The sequence below is a fragment of the Hyperolius riggenbachi genome, chromosome 12 (genome assembly GCF_040937935.1).
Source record: "Hyperolius riggenbachi isolate aHypRig1 chromosome 12, aHypRig1.pri, whole genome shotgun sequence".
Lineage (NCBI taxonomy): Eukaryota > Metazoa > Chordata > Amphibia > Anura > Hyperoliidae > Hyperolius > Hyperolius riggenbachi.
The window spans coordinates 45848497-45874158 of record NC_090657.1 but is presented as its reverse complement, the minus strand read 5'-3'; the positions used below and the strand labels follow the sequence as shown (position 1 = coordinate 45874158).

Below are 25662 nucleotides of genomic sequence, written 5' to 3'. Positions count from 1 at the left end.
CTTATCGGGCTTGGCTTTTTCTCCCGAAGCCCCAGCGGATCCATGCTACGGCACAAACACATTGCTCCCGTGAACTTCAGGGATCTCAGCGCTGGTACGGCCTGGTATAGGAGGATGGGGGACACCTCTGGAGGACCCAGAGGCTTCTCCTTCCCGAGGTAAGTAAATTGTGGCATTGGGTGGGAGAGGTGAGAAGAAACATTACCAGTGCTCTCTCTGTCTTTATCTCTTTCCGTAACTGCTCCACTTCCATCTTTAGGAGGTCCTTCTCGGTCATGTCTTGAGCCATCCAAGTGCTTAAGATAGACTACGCAGGATCCAGCTATACTTCAGATGAAGATGAAGACGAGCTGTGCTCCTCAGCAGATGTAAAGAAATGGTATAATTTATGAAGCTGATTTATGTCCTTCAGGCCAAACAAGAGAGTGATCAGAAGATGGCTTGCAGGATGTTGAAATCACCTAGTTATAAATTGTTCTGCAGCGTTTTCAAGTGGGTATTCGGTTCATTAACAGAGCAGGAATTGTTGATGTGGCCTTGCTGTGCCTCCTCTCATGTCTGATCCCTCTAGCTCAGTCCAGGGATGTAGAAGGCCACAGATGGACTTTAATCCTAATCTGATAAAGGGCTTAAAGTGTAACCTGCTTATAGCTCAGTCAGGATGCACAGTATATACATGTATGTGTGAGCCGGGCAACAACCATCCATGGTGCAGCAGAAAGAGAGAGCTGCTTAATGCATAGATGTCTTTAATAGATGGTGGCCTGCTGCTAGCTTATATATAGGAAGGATGAGTTTTACAGGGGAATTTACATCCACTTCCCAGCTTAGCTTTGATGGTGATTTATATAAAACGAAGGAATTAAAAGTGCTTGTTCTCTCTTTTCTGTTGCAACAGTAAAACATGAATGACTCATAGCAGAACATAAACTATTATTTGCAATACCCATTTGTACGTTAATTATCATAGTTTCTGCATAAAAAACAATTCTTAGACGCAGGGACTTAACTACACATCATGAAGCCCCTCCCAACAAAACTTTAATGGCCCCCCAAAAGTTCACCCCCTCCTTTCTTCATTCCGTACATAAGTTGTAGCCATCATGAATCCCCCACCCATAACAAGTGTAGCCAGAAAAACACCTGATCTGCAGGATGGACCTCTGTATCAGGGGGAGGATGGGTAAGTAGTTTGGGCGGCCCCCACAGCTCTGGTCGGGGGAGGAGGGGAGGGAGGGTTTGCAGTTGCTGGAGAAGCTCCCCTATAGCGCCTCTGTTTATAGCTAAATATTTCTGTATATTGATATCTAACCCAGCCATCTCAGTGATGTTTAGCCTAGGCTATGATGTCATGCAGCCATCTGCCCCAGAGCACTCTGGGAGATCAACTGACATTATTGTTCACTACACAGAAGGGGACATCCCACAGAGATTCACCTTGCCAGCAGGAAAGACCACTGGTATATTTTAAGAATGCAAATCAGGGTAAGATAAAAACCCACTGAGGGCTGGTGCACACCGAGCGGCTTTTTGGGCGTTTTCAGATCCGCTTGCGGCTGCGGATCTGCTTGGTCAATGTATCTCAATGGGGTGGTGCACACCAGAGCGGCAGGCGTTTTGCAGAAACGAAAAATGCCTGGGTGAGGCATTTTTTGGATTTCGGATGCGTTTCTGCCTCCAATGTTAAGTATAGGAAAAACGCAAATCGCCTGTAAAACCGCTTGATCAAGCGGATTTTGATGCAGATGCGGATGCGTTTTTTTCAAGAATGCGCACTTCCAGGTCAAAGTGTGCTTCCTGTGTGGCAGATTTGCATGAGGGATTTTAGACTGCGCAGGAGGAAGATGGCAGCAAAGTGGTTTACCACAGAAAACCTGATAATTAAGATTGAAAACAGCCCAGAACTTTATGACAAGTCTTTGCCTGGATATAAAGACCACCAAAGGGCTCATGAAATCTGGAGCAACATTGCAAAAGATTTTCTTGGAGAAAAATGGAATACTTTGAGCCAAAAGGGCAAGGATTCTAAGAGTAAGTATATGTGTACAGAATTGTTGTATTTTATTGATTTCATGCAGCACTTTGCAGACAATATATCATCACCCCTCCACTAAATGAGTAATTAAACAATTAGAAATTTCATTATCACAGGTCTCTGGCAAAGCTGTTCTCTCTATAGCCATCTCTCCTTATAAACAGCAGGTACATGTGTGTGTATGTACTCACATGTATTATTAGGGCGTTATTTGCCACTTTAGAGTGTCATGAATGATATAGACATACAACACGGTTTCAAGAATGTTTATTTGCACAATAATACTGATCTCGTCATGTAAGTAAATAGCAGCCTGCAGGTTTTTTAGTTCTTACAGTTATGGCACAAAATAATCAGCTAATTTGTCTCTGTTGTGAATGGCAGAAATGGGACCACGTAAAGTAGCTGGTGGTAAAGTGACAAGAGCACTGTTTGAAAGATCCCCCTCTTCCTCCTCTATGGTCATGCTATCTAGTGTTCTCACATAATTATGCAAAATACATGTTGCCTTCACCACTATTATAGCATACTTTGGTTGCATTTTTATAGCAGTGTGATAAATGCGCCATTTGTTTGCCAGAATTCCAAAAGCACATTCTACTACTTGTCTGGCTTTGGTCAGGCGGTTATTAAAGACTACTTTCTTATGAGTCATATCTCTCTGTGCATACGGTCTCATAACATGCTCAGACAGTGCAAAGGCCTCATCAGCCACAAACACACAGGGGTAAGGTGGTTCTACAGTGTCAGGCCAGGGGCGTGGTGTTGGTAAAGTCATCTGGCCTGTGCGAAGCTTCACGCCAAATCGACTGTGCTGGAAGACTGAGGAATCATGGGAACTTCCGTAAGCCCCAACATCCACATAGATAAATTTCAAATTAGGATCCACAACAGCCATGAGCACTAGTGAAAAGAATTTTTTATAATTGTAATAGAGACTGCCAGTGAATGCAGGCATAACCAGTCTGACATGCTTCCCATCCACTGCTCCAAGGCAGTTAGGGAAATCATGTTTCTCCCAAAAAAGCTGCATGTTAGCCTCCCACATAGGTACGTCAGGAGTTGGCATAAATTCCGGTTGAAGTACTTTCCAGATCAATTTGCAGGTGTCCAAAACTAAGTATCGGATTGTACTTCTTCCCATGAGGAATTGGTAGTGAAGTGCTGCATATGAATGCCCTGTTGCCAGAAATCTGCAAAAGAAAAGAAATAACATGTATGTTTATTTTTATTCCTAGTTGCCCTCCTGCGGACAAGATGGAAGTCGGTCAGAGACAGTAACAAAAAGGAGATTGAAAAGCAATACCATGAATCCAAAAGTGTGTCTGGAAGTTCGCAGCGAACAAAATATAAATATTGTGGCATATTAGAATTTCTAAGAAAACATCATGAACCGGCTGAGTAAGTATGGCGTAAATGTTAACCTATTGCAATGTTTGTCAACTTCGCCAATAGAACAGTGAAGGAAGGAGTAGGCCCACAATGCAATTCAGTAGTGTGGAACGCATAATCTGCCATCACTCGACCAAATATATTGGGGGACGTAGCTTAATGTAAGGATGGCATAGGTCCAGTTTAAAATGATTATTACATGACAGGAATGTGGACTGTTCGTTACCCAACATAACAGTTGCCTGACAGTGCTGGTTATATGTTTGGCTGCAGTAGTGTCTGCATCACACATCTGTAACACACATCTACCAAAATCAGTGCTAGTTTACTCAGGCCAGTTTTGCTCTATGCTTGCTCAGGGGCTGTGCCTAAAAGCTATGTACACAAATAATGGGAAAAATAGACAGGCTACTGCTATTGTTTTGCAATGAAAGATGCATCGCATTGTGCCCATATATTTGCTGTGACATCCATGGTCACTATTCCATGAACTAAAGTTGTGCTTTCCCCTTTCCAAAGGACTGAAGATAGCCTACCACCAGATCCTGAGGAGGACGATGTAGAGGTGCCACCTACCACCACCAGTGATGTGGAAGTTGAAGAAGACACTACACAGGATGTTGACACTGCTACACTGGAAGACAGTGACTCTACTACCCCAGATCACACACCACACAGCCCAGCGAGTAGTCGGACACGCACAACTGTCAGGTCTAGTAGAGGTGTGAGGGTAGCTACACAAGGCAGGATAATAGGAAGAGGTATGACCAGGGCTGAATACGACCAGAAGCTGATTAGTTCAATAGAAAAGGCTGTTGATCATATGGAGAAGCGAGAGGATGAAATGAAACAACTTAAAGAGCCATGCACACAGTATCTTTTAAGTTTGGTGCCACTATTACAAAAAGTGCCTCCTGATAAGCAATGGGCAGCCAGACATGCCATCTCTGAGACCCTGTGGAGATTCTTACTACCTGAGAGCCGTGCAGATGACAATGTGCACAACTACTTGCAGCAACCACACCTGCCTGCTTCCAGTCAACAATATAATGCACACCCACAACTCTCTTACCATATGCAACGCATTTATGACCCACCCCACTACCCACCAATGCATATGCATAACATGCCATATGGTCAACAGCCTCATTACTCTATGCCTCCACCTCAGCGCCCTGATCAAGGTATGCGATTTCAAACATCATCTATGCACAGTGACTCTACAGTGTACACTGATTTAACATCGCACAGCCAGCCTCATACAAATGCTGAATCAGGTACACATGCTTACAATCAGGGCCCTGGTAGTATGTGTGATTTGCTATCACAACATGACTAGTTTTTTGTAGTTTTACATTTTATTTTATTGTTCAATGCTCAGATTTGGATCTTAGTTTACATTACCTCAATGTTATGAGGAGTCGCTCAGTTGGTGTGATTGCTAGGCGAAAGTTAGTGTCTTGTCGGCGAAGGGCATCCTTCAGTTTGGCTAAAAGGCCATCAAAACTAGGAAAAAAGAGCATGCTTATCTTTAGATCTACTGTTGTTTGTTGCAGAAACATTTTTCATTTGTGACATATTACTTTTGCTGCTGAAAGCAAAGTATGGACAACACATGTCCAAAATATTCTTTGCACAGAAGAACAAAACATTAAAACGAAAGATTTTGTTCAAACATTGCTTCATTACTGTGTCCCATATGCTGATTGTTGCCATATACTTAATGAAGTATGCACCAGGAGTATGTAAGGTCATAATATACTCCAAATGTTTTGGGTAAACTATGGATATATAATATAGTAGTCAGTGGTGCTCAGCAGAGCTCGAATATTCGAGTAGCTCGAATATTCGAGCTCTTTTCCAGCTATTCGAGCTCGGTATTCGAGCTCCGAATAGCTGTAGCTATTCGAATGGGCTATTCGAGTACACTCGAATAGCCCATTCAGTATTCGAGCTATTCGAGCAAACGGCGCTATTCGAGCTCGGTACCGAGCTCGAATAGCGTCATAGCCCAGATTGATGTCCTTAGAGCCAATCAGAGGGCTCCCAGGCCCTCTGACGGCAGCCAATCACAGAGGGGGACCCTGGCCAGCCCCTACCCTATAAATAGCGGCCGCCATGTTACGTTTCTCCGTCCTTGCCTGAGACTTGCATAGAGAGAGAGTTGCTCCTTTGTGCTTTGGCTTAGCAAGAGCTTTATTGTGGTCATTTACCTAGCGTTTTTGCTCACATACACCTCCTATACACACCTATATTGTTGTTAGTTAGTTAGACATTGTATTTTAGTTAGTAGCTTTTGTGTTACATAGAGACAGGCCAGCTGCTGCAGGCTTACAGCTTTAGGCCTCAGGGCCTTGCCTGTGTGGGCAGCTGTCCTCCTGTCCTCTGTTTATTTCTCTCTATTCTATACCAGTATTTCTGCTGTCCTTTACTACTGATTGTATTAGTATTGTAGTTATATACTGTAACTGTACTAGGACACTCACTGTCACTGTTCATAGGCTACTAGCTGCTCCTGCGTGTGTGCACTCACTTTCTGTGTACACACTACACACACTCTATTTCCTTCTGATAACTGATTGATTATTGTAATTGAATATTGTAATTAGTTAGTTGTACTTACTGTTACTACTTACTGTACTAGGAGTCTAGGACACTCAGTCACTGTTCATAGGCTACTAGCTCCTGCGTGTGTGCACTCACTGTCTGTGTACACACTACACACACTCTATTTCCTTCTGATAACTGATTGATTATTGTAATTAGTTAGTTGTACTTACTGTTACTACTTACTGTACTAGGAGTCTAGGACACTCAGTCACTGTTCATAGGCTACTAGCTCCTGCGTGTGTGCACTCACTGTCTGTGTACACACTACACACACTCTATTTCCTTCAGATAACTGATTGATTATTGTAATTAGTTAGTTGTACTTACTGTTACTACTTACTGTACTAGGAGTCTAGGACACTCAGTCACTGTTCATAGGCTACTAGCTCCTGCGTGTGTGCACTCACTGTCTGTGTACACACTACACACACTCTATTTCCTTCTGATAACTGATTGATTATTGTAATTAGTTAGTTGTACTTACTGTTACTACTTACTGTACTAGGAGTCTAGGACACTCAGTCACTGTTCATAGGCTACTAGCTCCTGCGTGTGTGCACTCACTGTCTGTGTACACACTACACACACTCTATTTCCTTCTGATAACTGATTGATTATTGTAATTAGTTAGTTGTACTTACTGTTACTACTTACTGTACTAGGAGTCTAGGACACTCAGTCACTGTTCATAGGCTACTAGCTCCTGCGTGTGTGCACTCACTGTCTGTGTACACACTACACACACTCTATTTCCTTCTGATAACTGATTGATTATTGTAATTAGTTAGTTGTACTTACTGTTACTACTTACTGTACTAGGAGTCTAGGACACTCAGTCACTGTTCATAGGCTACTAGCTCCTGTGTGTGTGCACTCACTGTCTGTGTACACACTACACACACTCTATTTCCTTCTGATAACTGATTGATTATTGTAATTAGTTAGTTGTTTGCACTTACTGTTACTACTTACTCTTACTGTACTAGGAGTCTAGGACACTCAGTCACTGTTCATAGGCTACTAGCTCCTGCGTGTGTGCACTCACTGTCTGTGTACACACACTACACACACTCTATTTCCTTCTGATAACTGATTGATTATTGTAATTAGTTAGTTGTACTTACTGTTACTACTTACTGTACTAGGAGTCTAGGACACTCAGTCACTGTTCATAGGCTACTAGCTCCTGCGTGTGTGCACTCACTGTCTGTGTACACACTACACACACTCTATTTCCTTCTGATAACTGATTGATTATTGTAATTAGTTAGTTGTACTTACTGTTACTACTTACTGTACTAGGAGTCTAGGACACTCAGTCACTGTTCATAGGCTACTAGCTCCTGCGTGTTTGCACTCACTGTCTGTGTACACACTACACACACTCTATTTCCTTCTGATAACTGATTGATTATTGTAATTAGTTAGTTGTTTGTACTTACTGTTACTACTTACTCTTACTGTACTAGGAGTCTAGGACACTCAGTCACTGTTCATAGGCTACTAGCTCCTGCGTGTGTGCACTCACTGTCTGTGTACACACACTACACACACTCTATTTCCTTCTGATAACTGATTGCTTATTGTAATTAGTTAGTTGTACTTACTGTTACTACTTACTCTTACTGTACTAGGAGTCTAGGACACTCAGTCACTGTTCATAGTCTACTAGCTCCTGCGTGTGTGCACTCACTGTCTGTGTACACACACTACACACACTCTATTTCCTTCTGATAACTGATTGCTTATTGTAATTAGTTAGTTGTACTTACTGTTACTACTTACTCTTACTGTACTAGGAGTCTAGGACACTCAGTCACTGTTCATAGGCTACTAGCTCCTGCGTGTGTGCACTCACTGTCTGTGTACACACACTACACACACTCTATTTCCTTCTGATAACTGATTGATTATTGTAATTAGTTAGTTGTACTTACTGACTGTTACTACTTACTTACTTACTGTACTAGGGACACTCACTCAGTCACTGTTCATAGGCTAGCTCCTGCGCGTGTTTGCGCGTGCGTGCACTCACTGTCTGTAGTGTACACACACTAAATTTACTTGTGATTACTACTGATTATTGTAACTGCTAGTTGTACTTCCTGACTGTTACTACTTACTTACTTACTGTACTAGGGACACTCACTCAGTCACCTCACCCACCAACCCACTCCATTAAAGTACCCCACTTTTCACCCGCCCTTTTAAAAAACTTTTGTCTATACGCCCAAAACATCGAAGATGTCTGGAAGTGGCAGCCAGCGCGGTTTGGGCAAGGGGAAGGGCAGCAAGGGAATCAGGAGGAGAGGGAGCAGCATTGTGGCAGGCCGCGGCCGCGCCACCATGCACAGTTCCGCAGCAGCAGCAGCAGCGTCAGTGGCTAACATTCCTCCCATAGCCACTGGCCGTGGACGCCTTGGGCGCCGCCCAGCAGGAGCATCTGCAATTCACGCTGCAGAGACACAGCAGCAGCAGCGTGTAGCACCTGCTCCGATTTTCCTCCAGCCGGGTCGGAAACGTCCCATTGAGGAAAAGCATGCAGATACTGTGGTGCAACTCATGACGGAGGATGAGCAGCCCGCCATCAGCTCTGCATCCGAGGCCTCCACCCTCACCACCACCCCTGTTCGCAGCAGCCGCCCAGCAGGGCCTGGGGAGGAGGCCAGTTCACCGTCAGTTGACGACATGTCATTCAGCAGTCTTTTGACCAGAGGCATCATGAGTCAATTGTCTGCTGTTGTTGGCGATTTTGAGGAGGAGATGCTGATGGGCACTTTGGGGGATGAGGGATTGGACAGCAAGACTGTGGCGACAGTCAAGCAGCCCATCCATGCATCAGGAGAGGAGTTTGGGGGGTCCTCATCCCAGCAGGACATGTTTGAGGAGGGGGAGGATGATGATGACCCGGTGACAGACAGAGACTGGGTGCCACCACCTCCAGGGGATGTCGTCCTCAGCAGCTCTGAGGAGGATGCTCTTGTGGGCCTTGCAAGGAGGCGCATCATTGCAAGCATTGGCAGCAGCAGTAGGCAGGTCCCACAGCCTGCTGGTGTCTCAGGCTCAGCAGCAGCAGCAGCAGCATCTGCCAGTACCACCACCAGCCGCACCCAAGCCCCCCCCCCCAACCACCACAGGGAGACAGGCAGCAGCGCTTCCATGCCGTAGGGGGATGTTTCTGTCACCAATCTGGCGATATTTCACCATGCCCACTGTGTACAGCAAGTACGCCACTTGCAACCACTGTCAGCGGAAGTTGAGCAGAGGTGCAGACCCCTTAAAGTTCAGCACCAGCTCGCTCATCAACCACCTTGCTGCAAAACATTTCCACCAGCATGAGGAGTTCCAGAGGCTGAAGGCATCTGGTGCTGGCAGTGGCACCACACCCATCACTGCACAGCCTTCAGCAGCAGCAGCAACAGCAGCCACCCGCCCTCCTGCTCCTCCAGCAGCACCAGCAGGAGTGCGGAAACGCACTGCTCCTCCCCCCTCTGCAACTCCTGCCGCCGACACTGAGGCCTGTTCTGGCAGCCAGTCCTCAGTGGCCTCCTCCGCTGTGTCTGCTGATTCCCGTGCCAGCAAAAGGCCACGCCAGAGCCTTTTGAGCGAGTCCTTCCAGGGGGTGGTTAGGGCTCTGCCTCCCAGCAGCCGTCGCGTGCGGCAGCTGAACGGCTTGCTGGCACGGGCCATGTGCTCCCAACTCCTGCCGTACACGCTCGTGCAGGAGGGGAGCGACATTCGTGCGCTGCTTGCTTGCGCAGCCCCAGACTGGCAGCTCCCCAGCAGACACTTTTTCTCCCGCAAGGCCATTCCTGCACTGCACCGCTTTGTGAGGGCCAATGTGGAGCGAGGGCTGGAGCACGCGGTTGGTGAAAGGGTCCACGTCACCATGGACTCCTGGAGCAGCCGCTTTGGGACAGGCCGCTACCTGTCCTTCACTGTCCACTGGGTCAGCTTGGTGGAAGGGGGTGAGGATGGGAGAGCAGCAGCGGGCACAGCAGCAGCAGCAACACAGTGGGTGGTGCCACCCCGCAGGGTCAGGGGAACTGCAGCAGGTTCCTCCGATCCTCTGCCATCCTCCGGCACACCTGGCTAAACCCCCCGCCTCAGCAGCAGCGTGAAGGCCCGCCACTGCCAAGCGCTGCTGCACTTGGTCAGCCTTGGGAAGACCAAGCTGACGGCAACCCATGTGTTGGCCAAACTCCAGGAGCAGGAGAGGATTTGGCTGACCCCCAGAGGCCTCAGAGTCGGAGAGGTGGTGGCCGACAATGGGGCCAATCTGGTTGCCGCAATAGACAGGGGAAACCTGACCCACATCCCCTGTCTTGCCCACGTGCTGAACCTGGTAGTGCAGAAGTTCTTGCGCACCTACCAGGGGATGGGCGAACTGCTGGAAACGGCAAGGAACGTTGTGCGTCACTTCCGGCGCTCGGCTGCAGCCTGTGCGAGCCTGGAAGACGTGCAAAAGGAGCTGGATCTGCCACGCCATCGGCTGATCCTTGACGTTCCGACTCGCTGGAACTCCACCCTGGCGATGTTGGAGCGTCTGGTTGAACAGAAGCACGCTGTCAACCAGTACCTTGCCCTGGCCACTGTTTCCGCCGCTCAGAGAAGGGACAAGACCAGCAACATCCCGTCCATCGTCCCCGATGATGACTGGAGGCACATGCAGCAGGTGTGCTTAGTGCTGGCTCCCTTTCTGCAGGCCACTAACATGGTGAGCAGGGACCATGCTATGGTCTGCGAGTGGGTGCCCCTGGTTTGTCTGCTGAACAGGGCCCTCGATGCTTTGCTGGAACAGGGAGCGGCAGCCTTGGACCAGCAGGAGCGGCAAGCAGCTGCACAGTCCACCTCTGAGGGGGAGGAGGAGGAGGACTTGGTGGAGGTCCCTGACCGTGCTGCTGATGAGGGGGGAGCAGCACAGTGCAGCTGAGTTGGTTCGGGGGTGGAGAGAGGATGAGGCTGACGAGGCAGAGGAGGAGGATGAGGACAGCAGCACTGCCGTCGATGTGCCAGCAGACGTGGCCCGCCTCTTCCCAATGGCAGCGCACATGCTGACGTGCCTGCGCAGAGACCCCAGGGTGATCCAGATGAAGCAGAGGGAGGACATCTGGATCAGCATGATGTTGGACCCACGCCTCAAGGGGAAGTTGAGCCAGTTCCTGCCGCCTGCAGGAGGAGACCCAGCGCAACAAATAAGGAGCTTGCAGCAGGCCCTTGTTGAGCGCTTGGAGGAAGCCTTCCCCCAGCCTTCCACCCCCACTGTCCAGCAGCCAGCACAGAGGCAGCAGCAGGTGCCTGCATCCAGCAGCAAGCGCCCCACAGACCTGCTGTCTCTCAGCCACGAGCTCTACAGGACTGTAGAGGCTCCGGCAGCAGTGACTAGAGAGGAGGTGCATGCAGCAGCATCCTCCACCGGTCACAGCCAGCGCCTGACCCGCATGGTGGCTGACTACATGGGGTCCTACAGCGGGCTTGACAGCGATGCCCCTGTTGATCCCATGGAGTATTGGGTCAAGCGCCTGGAGATCTGGAGCGAGCTGGCGCAGTACGCCCTGGAAGTGCTGTCCTGCCCCCCTTCCAGCGTGCTGTCCGAGCGCTGCTTCAGTGCAGCTGGTGGTGTGGTCACCGAGAAACGCTCACGTCTGTCTCACAAGTCTGTGGACAGACTGACGTTTCTCAAGATGAACCAGGCGTGGGTGGAAGGCGAGTTCCTGGCCCCTGTTGTCGGCGAGAGGGGGACATGAACTGGCTAAGAACCATCGTTAATGTGCCTTACCACCCTTTACCACCTCCTGGCTCCTGCTCACTAAGCCAGCCTGGTTCACTTTGACTATTACGTCGCCTGCAGCCACACATTTTACACCTACAGTGGGCTGCTGTGTACTGCCCTTCTGCTGTCTGTCTGTGTTTCCCACTGCCAGGGTACACAGATTTACCTTCTGCTGCCACTCTGCCACCAGCTATTACGTCAAACAATAGCTATATATCTGTGTAATTTGTTTTACAAACAAAACCAAAAAACCATTAAAAAAAAAAAAAGGTTTAATTTTTCTGAGGTGCCCGGGTTGAAAACTGTGTTGTCCCAGTTGTGTATTGGACACAATGTGGGCTGCACGACCGCTGTCTGGGACCTCCTGCCTGCTGTGTTTATTTACAGCCCTGGTATCACCGCTAGGTACCAGGGCTATTAGGTCACGCTGCCTGCCTGCTGCCACACTCACACTACTCCTCCATTCCTCCTGCTGATGCTGCTGTCTGTTTGTGTTTCCGACTGCCAGGGTACACAGAATTAGCTTCTGCTGCCACTCTGCCACCAGCTATTACGTCAAACAATAGCTGCTCACATTACTCCTCCATTCCTCCTGCTGCTGCTGCTGCTGTCTGTCTGTCTGTGTTTCCCAACGCCAGGGTACACAGATTTACCTTCTGCTGCCACTCTGCCACCAGCTATTACGTCAAAAAATAGCTATATCTGTGTAATTGGTTGTAAAACTAAAACTACAAAACCATAAAAAAAAAAAAAAGGTTTAATTTTTCAGAGGTGCCCGGGTTGAAAACTGTGTTGTCCCAGTTGTGTATTGGACACAATGTGGGCTGCACGACCGCTGTCTGGGACCTCCTGCCTGCTGTGTTTATTTACAGCCCTGGTATCACCGCTAGGTACCAGGGCTATTAGGTCACGCTGCCTGCCTGCTGCCACACTCACACTACTCCTCCATTCCTCCTGCTGATGCTGCTGTCTGTTTGTGTTTCCGACTGCCAGGGTACACAGAATTAGCTTCTGCTGCCACTCTGCCACCAGCTATTACGTCAAACAATAGCTGCTCACATTACTCCTCCATTCCTCCTGCTGCTGCTGCTGCTGTCTGTCTGTCTGTGTTTCCCAACGCCAGGGTACACAGATTTACCTTCTGCTGCCACTCTGCCACCAGCTATTACGTCAAAAAATAGCTATATCTGTGTAATTGGTTGTAAAACTAAAACTACAAAACCATAAAAAAAAAAAAAAGGTTTAATTTTTCAGAGGTGCCCGGGTTGAAAACTGTGTTGTCCCAGTTGTGTATTGGACACAATGTGGGCTGCACGACCGCTGTCTGGGACCTCCTGCCTGCTGTGTTTATTTACAGCCCTGGTATCACCGCTAGGTACCAGGGCTATTAGGTCACGCTGCCTGCCTGCTGCCACACTCACACTACTCCTCCATTCCTCCTGCTGATGCTGCTGTCTGTGTTTCCCACTGCCAGGGTACACAGAATTAGCTTCTGCTGCCACTCTGCCACCAGCTATTACGGCAAACAATAGCTGCTCACATTACTCCTCCATTCCTCCTGCTGCTGCTGCTGCTGTCTGTCTGTCTGTGTTTCCCAACGCCAGGGTACACAGATTTACCTTCTGCTGCCACTCTGCCACCAGCTATTACGTCAAAAAATAGCTATATCTGTGTAATTGGTTGTAAAACCAAAACTACAAAACCATAAAAAAAAAAAAAAAAAGGTTTAATTTTTCTGAGGTGCCCGGGTTGAAAACTGTGTTGTCCCAGTTGTGTATTGGACACAATGTGGGCTGCACGACCGCTGTCTGGGACCTCCTGCCTGCTGTGTTTATTTACAGCCCTGGTATCACCGCTAGGTACCAGGGCTATTATGTCACGCTGCCTGCCTCATTGACTGCCTGCTGCCACACACTCATCCTCCTCCTCCTGCTGCTGAATTTACCTCCTGCTGTCTGTGTGTTTCCACTGCCAGGGACTCAGGGAGCACATACAATGGCGCTTCCAACATGCGTGCGCCACCAGCTATTTGTTACGCTCAAAAATAGCTGCATTTCTTTAAAAAAAAAATTTGAAAAGAGAAATAAGTGAAGAAGAAGACGATATAGAAGAAGATGAAGAAGATGAAGAAGAAGAAGAAGATGAAGAAGAAGAAGAAGAAGAAGAAGGAGAAGATGAAGAAGATGAAGAAGATGAAGATGAAGAAGATGAAGAAGAAGAAGATGAAGAAGAAGAAGATGAAGATGAAGAAGATGAAGAAGATGAAGAAGAAGATGAAGAAGAAGAAGAAGAAGATGAAGAAGATGAAGATGAAGAAGAAGAAGATGAAGAAGATGAAGAAGAAGATGAAGAAGATGAAGAAGAAGAAGAAGAAGAAGATGAAGAAGAAGATGAAGAAGATGAAGAAGAAGATGAAGAAGATGAAGAAGAAGAAGAAGATGAAGAAGATGAAGAAGAAGAAGAAGATGAAGAAGATGAAGAAGATGAAGAAGAAGATGAAGAAGAAGATGAAGAAGATGAAGAAAAAGAAGATGAAGAAGAAGAAGATGATGATGAAGAAGATGAAGAAGAAGAAGAAGAAGACAATATAAAAGAAGAAGAAGATATAGAAGAAGATATAGAAGAAGAAGATATAGAAGAAGAAGATATAGAAGAAGAAGAAGAAGAAGATATAGAAGATAAAGAAGAAGAAGAAGAAGTATATACAGTACTGAACAAATTTCTGGACACAACTTCTCTTTTCAACTTTTTTTTTTTAAAGGAACATCCCCACATAATCACTTGCTGTTGTTACTTGGAAAAAAAGAGGTTTCTTGCATCATTCACCCTCAAAACAAGTGTTGGAAGCTATTTAAGGCCATTTCGAATAGTCAGCTCGAATAATGAGCTCGAATACCGACTCGAATAGTGAGCTCGAATTCCGAGGTCGAATCGAATAGTAAAAATTATTCGACTCGAATATTCGACTGATCTCGAATAATTTACTATTCGAATTCGACCTAACTCGAATTTTGAAAAGGGGTATTTGAGCATCACTGATAGTAGTTACTCCTATAGAAAAATTAGATGGAGGCCTTAGGCATTGAACACATAACACACCAGGATCAAGTATCACAGTTATTTGGTTAGCTTATGTATACACCGGATTGATTATTGTGTTGTTTTTCTGTTTACAGTCAAACACAGTTAACTAAGGGCCAAAAAGTGCTTCCAATTTCATTCCTCCCCAAAATACTTAGCCCCATGATAAAAATAAGTGACACGTATTCTTACCTGGACACAGACATGCGGGTGTAGCCCAAAAACTTTTCTGGATGGTGCCTCAAATCTCTATATAGGGTCCTAAATTGACCCTTCCGGCGCCGCTCTTGTAGCATGGGATGCACCCAGTATCTCCTTGTCCTTGGCCTACGTCTCATATATGCTGCTACACAGAGCAATAACAGCACATCAGGAAACATTTTCAAAAACAAGTCACTCTTCTCTCCAAACCACAGTGTCACCTCTCCTGAACTAACCCACAATGTTGTTAAGGACCCCACCCTTTTTATATTGGGTTTTTTACTTCAATTGCTCAATGTGCTTCACATGTGTCATCAATATATCGCACTTTAACCCTTTGTTTAAGGTCTTTCTACCTCTTTTCCTGAAAAACGCAAAACGCTTCCAAAAACGCTTGTAAAAACGCATGCAAAAAACGCAAAACGCCCCCAAAACGCCCCAAAACCGCGCTATCAAAATGACACTAAGCGGTTCAAAAACCGCTAGCGTTTTGCGGATCTGCTTGCGGTTTTTGGTGTGCACCAGCCCTGAAAGCTTAGGCTGGGTGCACACTTGTCAGTGCGTGAAAGGTTGTGTTTTCTGTCATGTGCGTTTTTACATTTTTAGTGTGTTTTTTTTTCGTGTGTGTGTGTTTATTTTCCTGCACATGCGTTTTTCTTGCATTTTGCGTACGTTTTAATGCGTTTGCTGTTCGCATATTTTATTTATTTTATTATAATTTGCATGCGTTTTAATATTGCATTTTATCACTAGGAACTCAATAGGAAGCAGAAATAGAACAGAAAACCTAATAAAAAAAACCGCATATAAAAATGCATACATAACCCATTACATTGACTTTCATTATGCGGTTTTTGATGCGTTTTTGAAAACTATGTAATAAAACCAGCGTTTTTAAAAATGGATATTATAAAATGCATACAAAACGCATATGCATTTTTTTAAATGCGTTTTTTTATGCGGCTCATTGACTAACATTATACACATAAACAATGTGTTTTCTGCAACGCTAGCGTTTCTGCTTAGTGAGTTCCCAGCCTCAGATATTAATCCTCAGCAACCTACAGCTGACTGCCTCCTCCCAGTTAGGCTGAAACACTCCACACCCCACCCCCGTCATATGTACATGCCCCTCAAGCACTCTATACATAACAATTGATACAGCGCACCAAACCTGCCAATGGCAACTACAGTGTCAGAGGTGCAAGAAGGGGATGGGGAGCAGCTTGTTAATAATTACCACTATTCAAAGTATCTATAGAAGTGATTATTATGAGCACAGGACCAATAGAGAGGTAATACTGTAGTTGAGGAAGGGCCCTTGGGGGCCCCTCTGACCCAAGGGCCCCAATGCGGTCGCAACCTCTGCAAACCCTATTGCTACGCCCCTGTATTTAGTAGAATATTATTTTAAAATAATGCATTGAAAAATGCTGTAATTTTGCTAAATAAAAAGAAAAATCCCTGCTGCACATATTCATAGATCATTATCTTATTCTTTGCAACTTATAACTAGTGATGCTCAAATACCCCTTTTTAAAATTCGAGTTTGGTCGAATTCGAATAGTAAATTATTCGAGGTCAGTCGAATATTCGAGTCGAATAATTTTTACTATTCGATTCGACCTCGGACTTCGAGCTCACTATTCGAGTCGGTATTCGAGCTCACTATTCGAGCTGACTATTCGAATTGGCCTTAAATAGCTTCCAACACTTGTTTTGAGGGTGAATGATGCAAGAAACATCTTTTTTTCCAAGTAACAACAGCAAGTGATTATGTGGGGATGTTCCTTTAAAAAAAAATGTGGAAAGAGAAGTTGTGTCCTTAATTTTGTTCAGTAGTGTTACTGTATATACTTGTTCTTCTTCTTCTTTATCTTTCTTCTTCTTCTTCTAGATCTTCTTCTTCTATATCTTCTTCTTCTTCTTCTATATTGTCTTCTTCTTCTTCTTCTTCTTCTTCTTCTTCTTCTTCTTCTTCTTCTTCTTCTTCTTCTTCTTCATCATCTTCTTCTTCTTCTTCTTCTTCTTCTTCATCATCTTCTTCTTCTTCTTCTTCATCATCTTCTTCTTCTTCTTCTTCTTCTTCTTCTTCTTCTTCTTCTTCATCTTCTTCTTCTTCTTCATCATCTTCTTCTTCATCTTCATCTTCTTCTTCTTCTTCATCTTCATCTTCTTCTTCATCTTCATCTTCTTCTTCTTCTTCATCTTCTTCTTCTCCATCTTCTTCTTCTTCTTCTTCATCTTCTTCTTCTTCTTCTTCTTCTTCTTCATCTTCTTCATCATCTTCTTCTTCATCTTCTTCATCATCTTCTTCATCTTCTTCTTCTTCTTCTTCATCTTCTTCTTCTTCATCTTCTTCTTCTTTTTCATCTTCTTCTTCATCATCTTCTTTATCTTCTTCTTCATCTTCATCTTCTCCTTCTCCTTCTTTTTCAATATCGTCTTCTTCTTCTTCACGTATTTCTCTTTTCAATTTTTTTTTTAAAGAAATGCAGCTATTTTTGAGCGTAACAAATAGCTGGTGGGCGCACGCATGTTGGAAGCGCCATTGTATGTGCTCCCTGGCAGTGGAAACACAAAGACAGCAGGAGGTAAATTCAGCAGCAGGAGGAGGAGGATGAGTGTGTGGCAGCAGGCAGTCAATGAGGCAGGCAGCTCGCCGTGACATAATAGCCCTGGTACCTAGCGGTGATACCAGGGCTGTAAATAAACACAACTGGAGGTCCCAGACAGCGGTCGTGCAGCCCACATTGTGTCCAATACACAACTGGGACAACACAGTTTTCAACCCGGGCACCTCAGAAAAATTAAACCTTTTTTTTTTTTTTAATGGTTTGTTTGGTTTTGGTTTTGCAACCAATATAGCTATTGTTTGACGTAATAGCTGGTGGCAGAGTGGCAGCAGAAGGTAATTCTGTGTACCCTGGCAGTGGGAAACACAGACAGACAGCAACAGCAGCAGGAGGAATGGAGGAGTAATGTGAGCAGCTATTGTTTGACGTAATAGCTGGTGGCAGAGTGGCAGCAGAAGGTAAATCATCTGTGTAGTGTACCCTGGCAGTGGGAAACACAGACAGACAGCAGCAGCAGCAGCAGGAGGAGGTATGGAGGAGTAGTGTGAGTGTGGCAGCAGGTAGGCAGCGTGACATAATAGCCCTGGTACCTAGCGGTGATACCAGGGCTGTAAATAAACACAACTGGAGGTCCCAGACAGCGGTCGTGCAGCCCACATTGTGTCCAATACACAACTGGGACAACACAGTTTTCAACCCGGGCACCTCAGAAAAATTAAACCTTTTTTTTTTTTTAATGGTTTGTTTGGTTTTGGTTTTGCAACCAATATAGCTATTGTTTGACGTAATAGCTGGTGGCAGAGTGGCAGCAGAAGAAGGTAATTCTGTGTACCCTGGCAGTGGGAAACACAGACAGACAGCAGCAGCAGGAGGAGGAATGGAGGAGTAGGCGAGCAGCTATTGTTTGACGTAATAGCTGGTGGCAGAGTGGCAGCAGAAGGTAAATCATCTGTGTACCCTGGCAGTGGGAAACACAGACAGACAGCAGCAGCAGCAGCAGGAGGAGGTATGGAGGAGCAGTGTGAGTGTGGCAGCAGGTAGGCAGCGTGACATAATAGCCCTGGTACCTAGCGGTGATACCAGGGCTGTAAATAAACACAACAGGAGGTCCCAGACAGCGGTCGTGCAGCCCACATTGTGTCCAATACACAACTGGGACAACACAGTTTTCAACCCGGGCACCTCAGAAAAATTAAACCTTTTTTTTTTTTTTTATGGTTTTTTGGTTTTTGGTTTTACAACCAATATAGCTATTGTTTGACGTAATAGCTGGTGGCAGAGTGGCAGCAGAAGAAGGTAATTCTGTGTACCCTGGCAGTGGGAAACACAGACAGACAGCAACAGCAGCAGGAGGAATGGAGGAGTAATGTGAGCAGCTATTGTTTGACGTAATAGCTGGTGGCAGAGTGGCAGCAGAAGGTAAATCATCTGTGTAGTGTACCCTGGCAGTGGGAAACACAGACAGACAGCAGCAGCAGCAGCAGGAGGAGGTATGGAGGAGTAGTGTGAGTGTGGCAGCAGGTAGGCAGCGTGACATAATAGCCCTGGTACCTAGCGGTGATACCAGGGCTGTAAATAAACACAACAGGAGGTCCCAGACAGCGGTCGTGCAGCCCACATTGTGTCCAATACACAACTGGGACAACACAGTTTTCAACCCGGGCACCTCAGAAAAATTAAACCTTTTTTTTTTTTATGGTTTTTTGGTTTTTGGTTTTACAACCAATATAGCTATTGTTTGACGTAATAGCTGGTGGCAGAGTGGCAGCAGAAGAAGGTAATTCTGTGTACCCTGGCAGTGGGAAACACAGACAGACAGCAGCAGCAGGAGGAGGAATGGAGGAGTAGGCGAGCAGCTATTGTTTGACGTAATAGCTGGTGGCAGAGTGGCAGCAGAAGGTAAATCATCTGTGTACCCTGGCAGTGGGAAACACAGACAGACAGCAGCAGCAGCAGCAGGAGGAGGTATGGAGGAGCAGTGTGAGTGTGGCAGCAGGTAGGCAGCGTGACATAATAGCCCTGGTACCTAGCGGTGATACCAGGGCTGTAAATAAACACAACAGGAGGTCCCAGACAGCGGTCGTGCAGCCCACATTGTGTCCAATACACAACTGGAACAACACAGTTTTCAACCCGGGCACCTCAGAAAAATTAAACCTTTTTTTTTTTTAATGGTTTGTTTGGTTTTGGTTTTGCAACCAATATAGCTATTGTTTGACGTAATAGCTGGTGGCAGAGTGGCAGCAGAAGAAGGTAATTCTGTGTACCCTGGCAGTGGGAAACACAGACAGACAGCAGAAGGGCAGTACACAGCAGCCCACTGTAGGTGTAAAATGTGTGGCTGCAGGCGACGTAATAGTCAAAGTGAACCAGGCTGGCTTAGTGAGCAGGAGCCAGGAGGTGGTAAAGGGTGGTAAGGCACATTAACGATGGTTCCGGCAGCCAGTTCATGTCCCCCTCTCGCCGACAACAGGGGCCAGGAACTCGCCTTCCACCCACGCCTGGTTCATCTTGAGAAACGTCAGTCTGTCCACAGACTTGTGAGACAGACGTGAGCGTTTCTCGGTGACCACGCCACCAGCTGCACTGAAGCAGCGCTCGGACAGCACGCTGGAAGGGGGGCAGGACAGCACTTCCAGGGCGTACTGCGCCAGCTCGCTCCAGATCTCCATGCGCTTGACCCAATACTCCATGGGATCAACAGGGGCATCGCTGTCAAGCCCGCTGTATGACCCCATGTAGTCAGCCACCATGCGGGTCAGGCGCTGGCTGTGACCGGAGGAGGATGCTGCTGCATGCATCTCCTCTCTAGTCACTGCTGCCGGAGCCTCTACAGTCCTGTAGAGCTCGTGGCTGAGAGACAGCAGGTCTGTGGGGCGCTTGCTGCTGCTGGATGCAGGCACCTGCTGCTGCCTCTGTGCTGGCTGCTGGACAGTGGGGGTGGAAGGCTGGGGGAAGGCTTCCTCCAAGCACTCAACAAGGGCCTGCTGCAAGCTCCTTATTTGTTGCGCTGGGTCTCCTCCTGCAGGCGGCAGGAACTGGCTCAACTTCCCCTTGAGGCGTGGGTCCAACATCATGCTGATCCAGATGTCCTCCCTCTGCTTCATCTGGATCACCCTGGGGTCCCTGCGCAGGCACGTCAGCATGTGCGCTGCCATTGGGAAGAGGCGGGCCACGTCTGCTGGCACATCGACGTCAGTGCTGTCCTCATCCTCCTCCTCTGCCGCCTCATCCTCTCTCCACCCCCGCACCAACTCAGCTGCGCTGTGCTGATCCCCCTCATCAGCAGCCAGGTCAGGGACCTCCACCAAGTCCTCCTCCTCCTCCCCCTCAGAGGTGGACTGCGCAGCTGGTTGCCGCTCCTGCTGGTCCAAGGCTGCCGCTCCCTGTTCCAGCAAAGCATCGAGGGCCCTGTTCAGCAGAGAAACCAGGGGCACCCACTCGCAGACCATAGCATGGTCCCTGCTCACCATGTTTGTGGCCTGCAGGAAGGGAGCCAGCACAAAGCACACCTGCTGCATGTGCCTCCAGTCATCATCGGGGACGATGGACGGGATGTTGCTGGTCTTGTCCCTTCTCTGAGCTGCGGAAACAGTGGCCAGGGCAAGGTACTGGTTGACAGCGTGCCTCTGTTCAACCAGACGCTCCAACATCGCCAGGGTGGAGTTCCAGCGAGTCGGAACGTCAAGGATCAGCCGATGGCGTGGCAGATCCAGCTCCTTTTGCACGTCTTCCAGGCTCGCACAGGCTGCAGCCGAGCGCCGGAAGTGACGCACAACATTCCTTGCCGTTTCCAGCAGTTCGCCCATCCCCTGGTAGGTGCGCAGGAACTTCTGCACCACCAGGTTCAGCACGTGGGCAAGACAGGGGATGTGGGTCAGGTTTCCCCTGTCTATTGCGGCAACCAGATTGGCCCCATTGTCGGCCACCACCTCTCCGACTCTGAGGCCTCTGGGGGTCAGCCAAATCCTCTCCTGCTCCTGGAGTTTGGCCAACACATGGGTTGCCGTCAGCTTGGTCTTCCCAAGGCTGACCAAGTGCAGCAGCGCTTGGCAGTGGCGGGCCTTCACGCTGCTGCTGAGGCGGGGGGTTTGGCCAGGTGTGCCGGAGGATGGCAGAGGATCGGAGGAACCTGCTGCAGTTCCCCTGACCCTGCGGGGTGGCACCACCCACTGTGTTGCTGCTGCTGCTGTGCCCGCTGCTGCTCTCCCATCCTCACCCCCTTCCACCAAGCTGACCCAGTGGACAGTGAAGGACAGGTAGCGGCCTGTCCCGAAGCGGCTGCTCCAGGAGTCCATGGTGACGTGGACCCTTTCACCAACCGCGTGCTCCAGCCCTTGCTCCACATTGGCCATCACAAAGCGGTGCAGTGCAGGAATGGCCTTGCGGGCAAAGAAGTGTCTGCTGGGGAGCTGCCAGTCTGGGGCTGCGCAAGCAAGCAGCGCACGAATGTCGCTCCCCTCCTGCACGGGCGTGTACGGCAGGAGTTGGGAGCACATGGCCCGTGCCAGCAAGCCGTTCAGCTGCCGCACGCGACGGCTGCTGGGAGGCAGAGCCCTAACCACCCCCTGGAAGGACTCGCTCAAAAGGCTCTGGCGTGGCCTTTTGCTGACACGGGAATCAGCAGACACAGCAGAGGAGGCCACTGAGGACTGGCTGCCAGAACAGGCCTCAGTGTCGGCGGCAGGAGTTGCAGAGGGGGGAGGAGCAGTGCGTTTCCGCACTCCTGCTGGTGCTGCTGGAGGAGCAGGAGGGCGGGTGGCTGCTGTTGCTGCTGCTGAAGGCTGTGCAGTGATGGGTGTGGTGCCACTGCCAGCAGCAGATGCCTTCAGCCTCTGGAACTCCTCATGCTGGTGGAAATGTTTAGCCGCAAGGTGGTTGATGAGCGAGCTGGTGCTGAACTTTAAGGGGTCTGCACCTCTGCTCAACTTCCGCTGACAGTGGTTGCAAGTGGCGTACTTGCTGTACACAGTGGGCATGGTGAAAAACCGCCAGATTGGTGACAGAAACTTCCCCCTACGGCATGGAAGCGCTGCTGCCTGTCTCCCTGTGGTGGTTGGGGGGGGGGCTTGGGTGCGGCTGGTGGTGGTACTGGCTGATGCTGTTGCTGCTGCTGCTGAGCCTGAGACACCAGCAGGCTGTGGGACGCTGCCAATGCTTGCAATGATGCGCCTCCTTGCAAGGCCCACAAGCGCATCCTCCTCCTCCTCCTCAGAGCTGCTGAGGACGACATCCCCTGGAGGTGGTGGCACCCAGTCTCTGTCTGTCACCGGGTCATCATCATCATGCCCCTCCTGAAACATGTCCTGCTGGGATGATGACCCCCCAAACTCCTCTCCTGATGCATGGATGGGACGCTTGACTGTCGCCACAGTCTTGCTGTCCAATCCCTCCTCCCCCAAAGTGCCCATCAGCATCTCCTCCTCAAAATCGCCAACAACAGCAGACAATACCCTGATGGTGCCTGGGGTAAAAAGACTGCTGAGTGACAGGTCGGCGACTGATGGTGAACTGGCCTCCTCCCCAGGCCCTGCTGGGCGGCTGCTGCGAACAGGGGTGGTGGTGGTGGTGGTGGTGGTGAGGGTGGAGGCCTCGGATGCAGAGCTGATGGCGGGCTGCTCATCCTCCGTCATGAGTTGCACCACAGTGTCTGCATCCTTTTCCTCAATGGGACGTTTCCGACCCGGCTGGAGGAAAATGGGAGCAGGTGCTACACGCTGCTGCTGCTGTGTCTCTGCAGCGTGAGTTGCAGATGCTCCTGCTGGGCGGCGCCCAAGGCGTCCACGGCCAGTGGCTATGGGAGGAATGTTAGCCACTGACGCTGCTGCTGCTGCTGCGGAACTGTGCATGGTGGCGCGCCCGCGGCCGCGGCTTGCCACAATGCTGCTCCCTCTCCTCCTGATTCCCTTGCTGCCCTTCCCCTTGCCCAAACCGCGCTGGCTGCCACTTCCAGACATCTTCAATGTTTTGGGCGTATAGACAAAAGTTTTTTAAAAGGGCGGGTGAAAAGTGGGGTACTTTAATGGAGTGGGTTGGTTGGTGAGGTGACTGAGTGAGTGTCCCCTAGTACAGTAAGTAAGTAGTAACAGTCAGGAAGTACAACTAGCAGTTACAATAATCAGTAGTAATCACAAGTAAATTTAGTGTGTGTACACTCAGACAGTGAGTGCACGCACGCAGGAGCTAGTAGCCTATGAACACAGTGACTGAGTGTCCTAGACTCCTAGTACAGTAAGAGTAAGTAGTAACAGTAAGTAGAACTAACTAATTACAATAATCAATCAGCGATCAGAAGGAAATAGAGTGTGGGTGGTGTGTGTACACTCAGACAGTGAGTGCACGCACGCAGGAGCTAGTAGCCTATGGACAGTGACTGAGTGTCCTAGACTCCTAGTACAGTAAGAGTAAGTAGTAACAGTAAGTACAACTAACTAATTACGATAATCAATCAGCGATCAGAAGGAAATAGAGTGTGTGTTGTGTGTGTACACTCAGACAGTGAGTGCACGCACGCAGGAGCTAGTAGCCTATGAACAGTGACTGAGTGTCCTAGACTCCTAGTACAGCAAGAGTAATAAGTAACAGTAAGTAGAACTAACTAATTACAATAATCAATCAGCGATCAGAAGGAAATGGAGTGTGGGTGTGTGTACACTCAGACAGTGAGTGCACGCACGCAGGAGCTAGTAGCCTATGAACACAGTGACTGAGTGTCCTAGACTCCTAGTACAGTAAGAGTAAGTAGTAACAGTAAGTAGAACTAACTAATTACAATAATCAATCAGCGATCAGAAGGAAATGGAGTGTGGGTGTGTGTACACTCAGACAGTGAGTGCACGCACGCAGGAGCTAGTAGCCTATGGACAGTGACTGAGTGTCCTAGACTCCTAGTACAGTAAGAGTAAGTAGTAACAGTAAGTACAACTAACTAATTACGATAATCAATCAGCGATCAGAAGGAAATAGAGTGTGTGTTGTGTGTGTACACTCAGACAGTGAGTGCACGCACGCAGGAGCTAGTAGCCTATGGACAGTGACTGAGTGTCCTAGACTCCTAGTACAGTAAGAGTAAGTAGTAACAGTAAGTACAACTAACTAATTACGATAATCAATCAGCGATCAGAAGGAAATAGAGTGTGTGTTGTGTGTGTACACTCAGACAGTGAGTGCACGCACGCAGGAGCTAGTAGCCTATGAACACAGTGACTGAGTGTCCTAGACTCCTAGTACAGTAAGAGTAAGTAGTAACAGTAAGTAGAACTAACTAATTACAATAATCAATCAGCGATCAGAAGGAAATGGAGTGTGGGTGTGTGTACACTCAGACAGTGAGTGCACGCACGCAGGAGCTAGTAGCCTATGAACACAGTGACTGAGTGTCCTAGACTCCTAGTACAGTAAGAGTAAGTAGTAACAGTAAGTAGAACTAACTAATTACAATAATCAATCAGCGATCAGAAGGAAATGGAGTGTGGGTGTGTGTACACTCAGACAGTGAGTGCACGCACGCAGGAGCTAGTAGCCTATGAACACAGTGACTGAGTGTCCTAGACTCCTAGTACAGTAAGAGTAAGTAGTAACAGTAAGTAGAACTAACTAATTACAATAATCAATCAGCGATCAGAAGGAAATAGAGTGTGGGTGGTGTGTGTACACTCAGACAGTGAGTGCACGCACGCAGGAGCTAGTAGCCTATGGACAGTGACTGAGTGTCCTAGACTCCTAGTACAGTAAGAGTAAGTAGTAACAGTAAGTACAACTAACTAATTACGATAATCAATCAGCGATCAGAAGGAAATAGAGTGTGTGTTGTGTGTGTACACTCAGACAGTGAGTGCACGCACGCAGGAGCTAGTAGCCTATGAACACAGTGACTGAGTGTCCTAGACTCCTAGTACAGTAAGAGTAAGTAGTAACAGTAAGTAGAACTAACTAATTACAATAATCAATCAGCGATCAGAAGGAAATGGAGTGTGGGTGTGTGTACACTCAGA

The 25662-nt window shown here is 48.0% G+C and overlaps 2 protein-coding genes across 4 annotated transcripts in view; one reads left to right on the top strand and one right to left on the bottom strand.

Annotated features, from left to right (window-relative positions):
- LOC137540901 (guanine nucleotide-binding protein G(I)/G(S)/G(O) subunit gamma-T2-like) overlaps nucleotides 1–579 on the bottom strand; it is a 36992-nt gene extending 36413 nt beyond the window's left edge. Inside the window, exon 1 of the mRNA XM_068262084.1 lies at nucleotides 206–579. Coding sequence (XP_068118185.1) covers nucleotides 206–289 — 84 coding nt within the window. The 5' untranslated portion in view covers nucleotides 290–579. The remainder of the gene's footprint in view (nucleotides 1–205) is intronic.
- The window catches only part of LOC137542301 (ABI gene family member 3-like), a 336298-nt gene that overhangs the window by 216441 nt on the left and 94195 nt on the right, over nucleotides 1–25662 (top strand). The window lies entirely within an intron of this gene.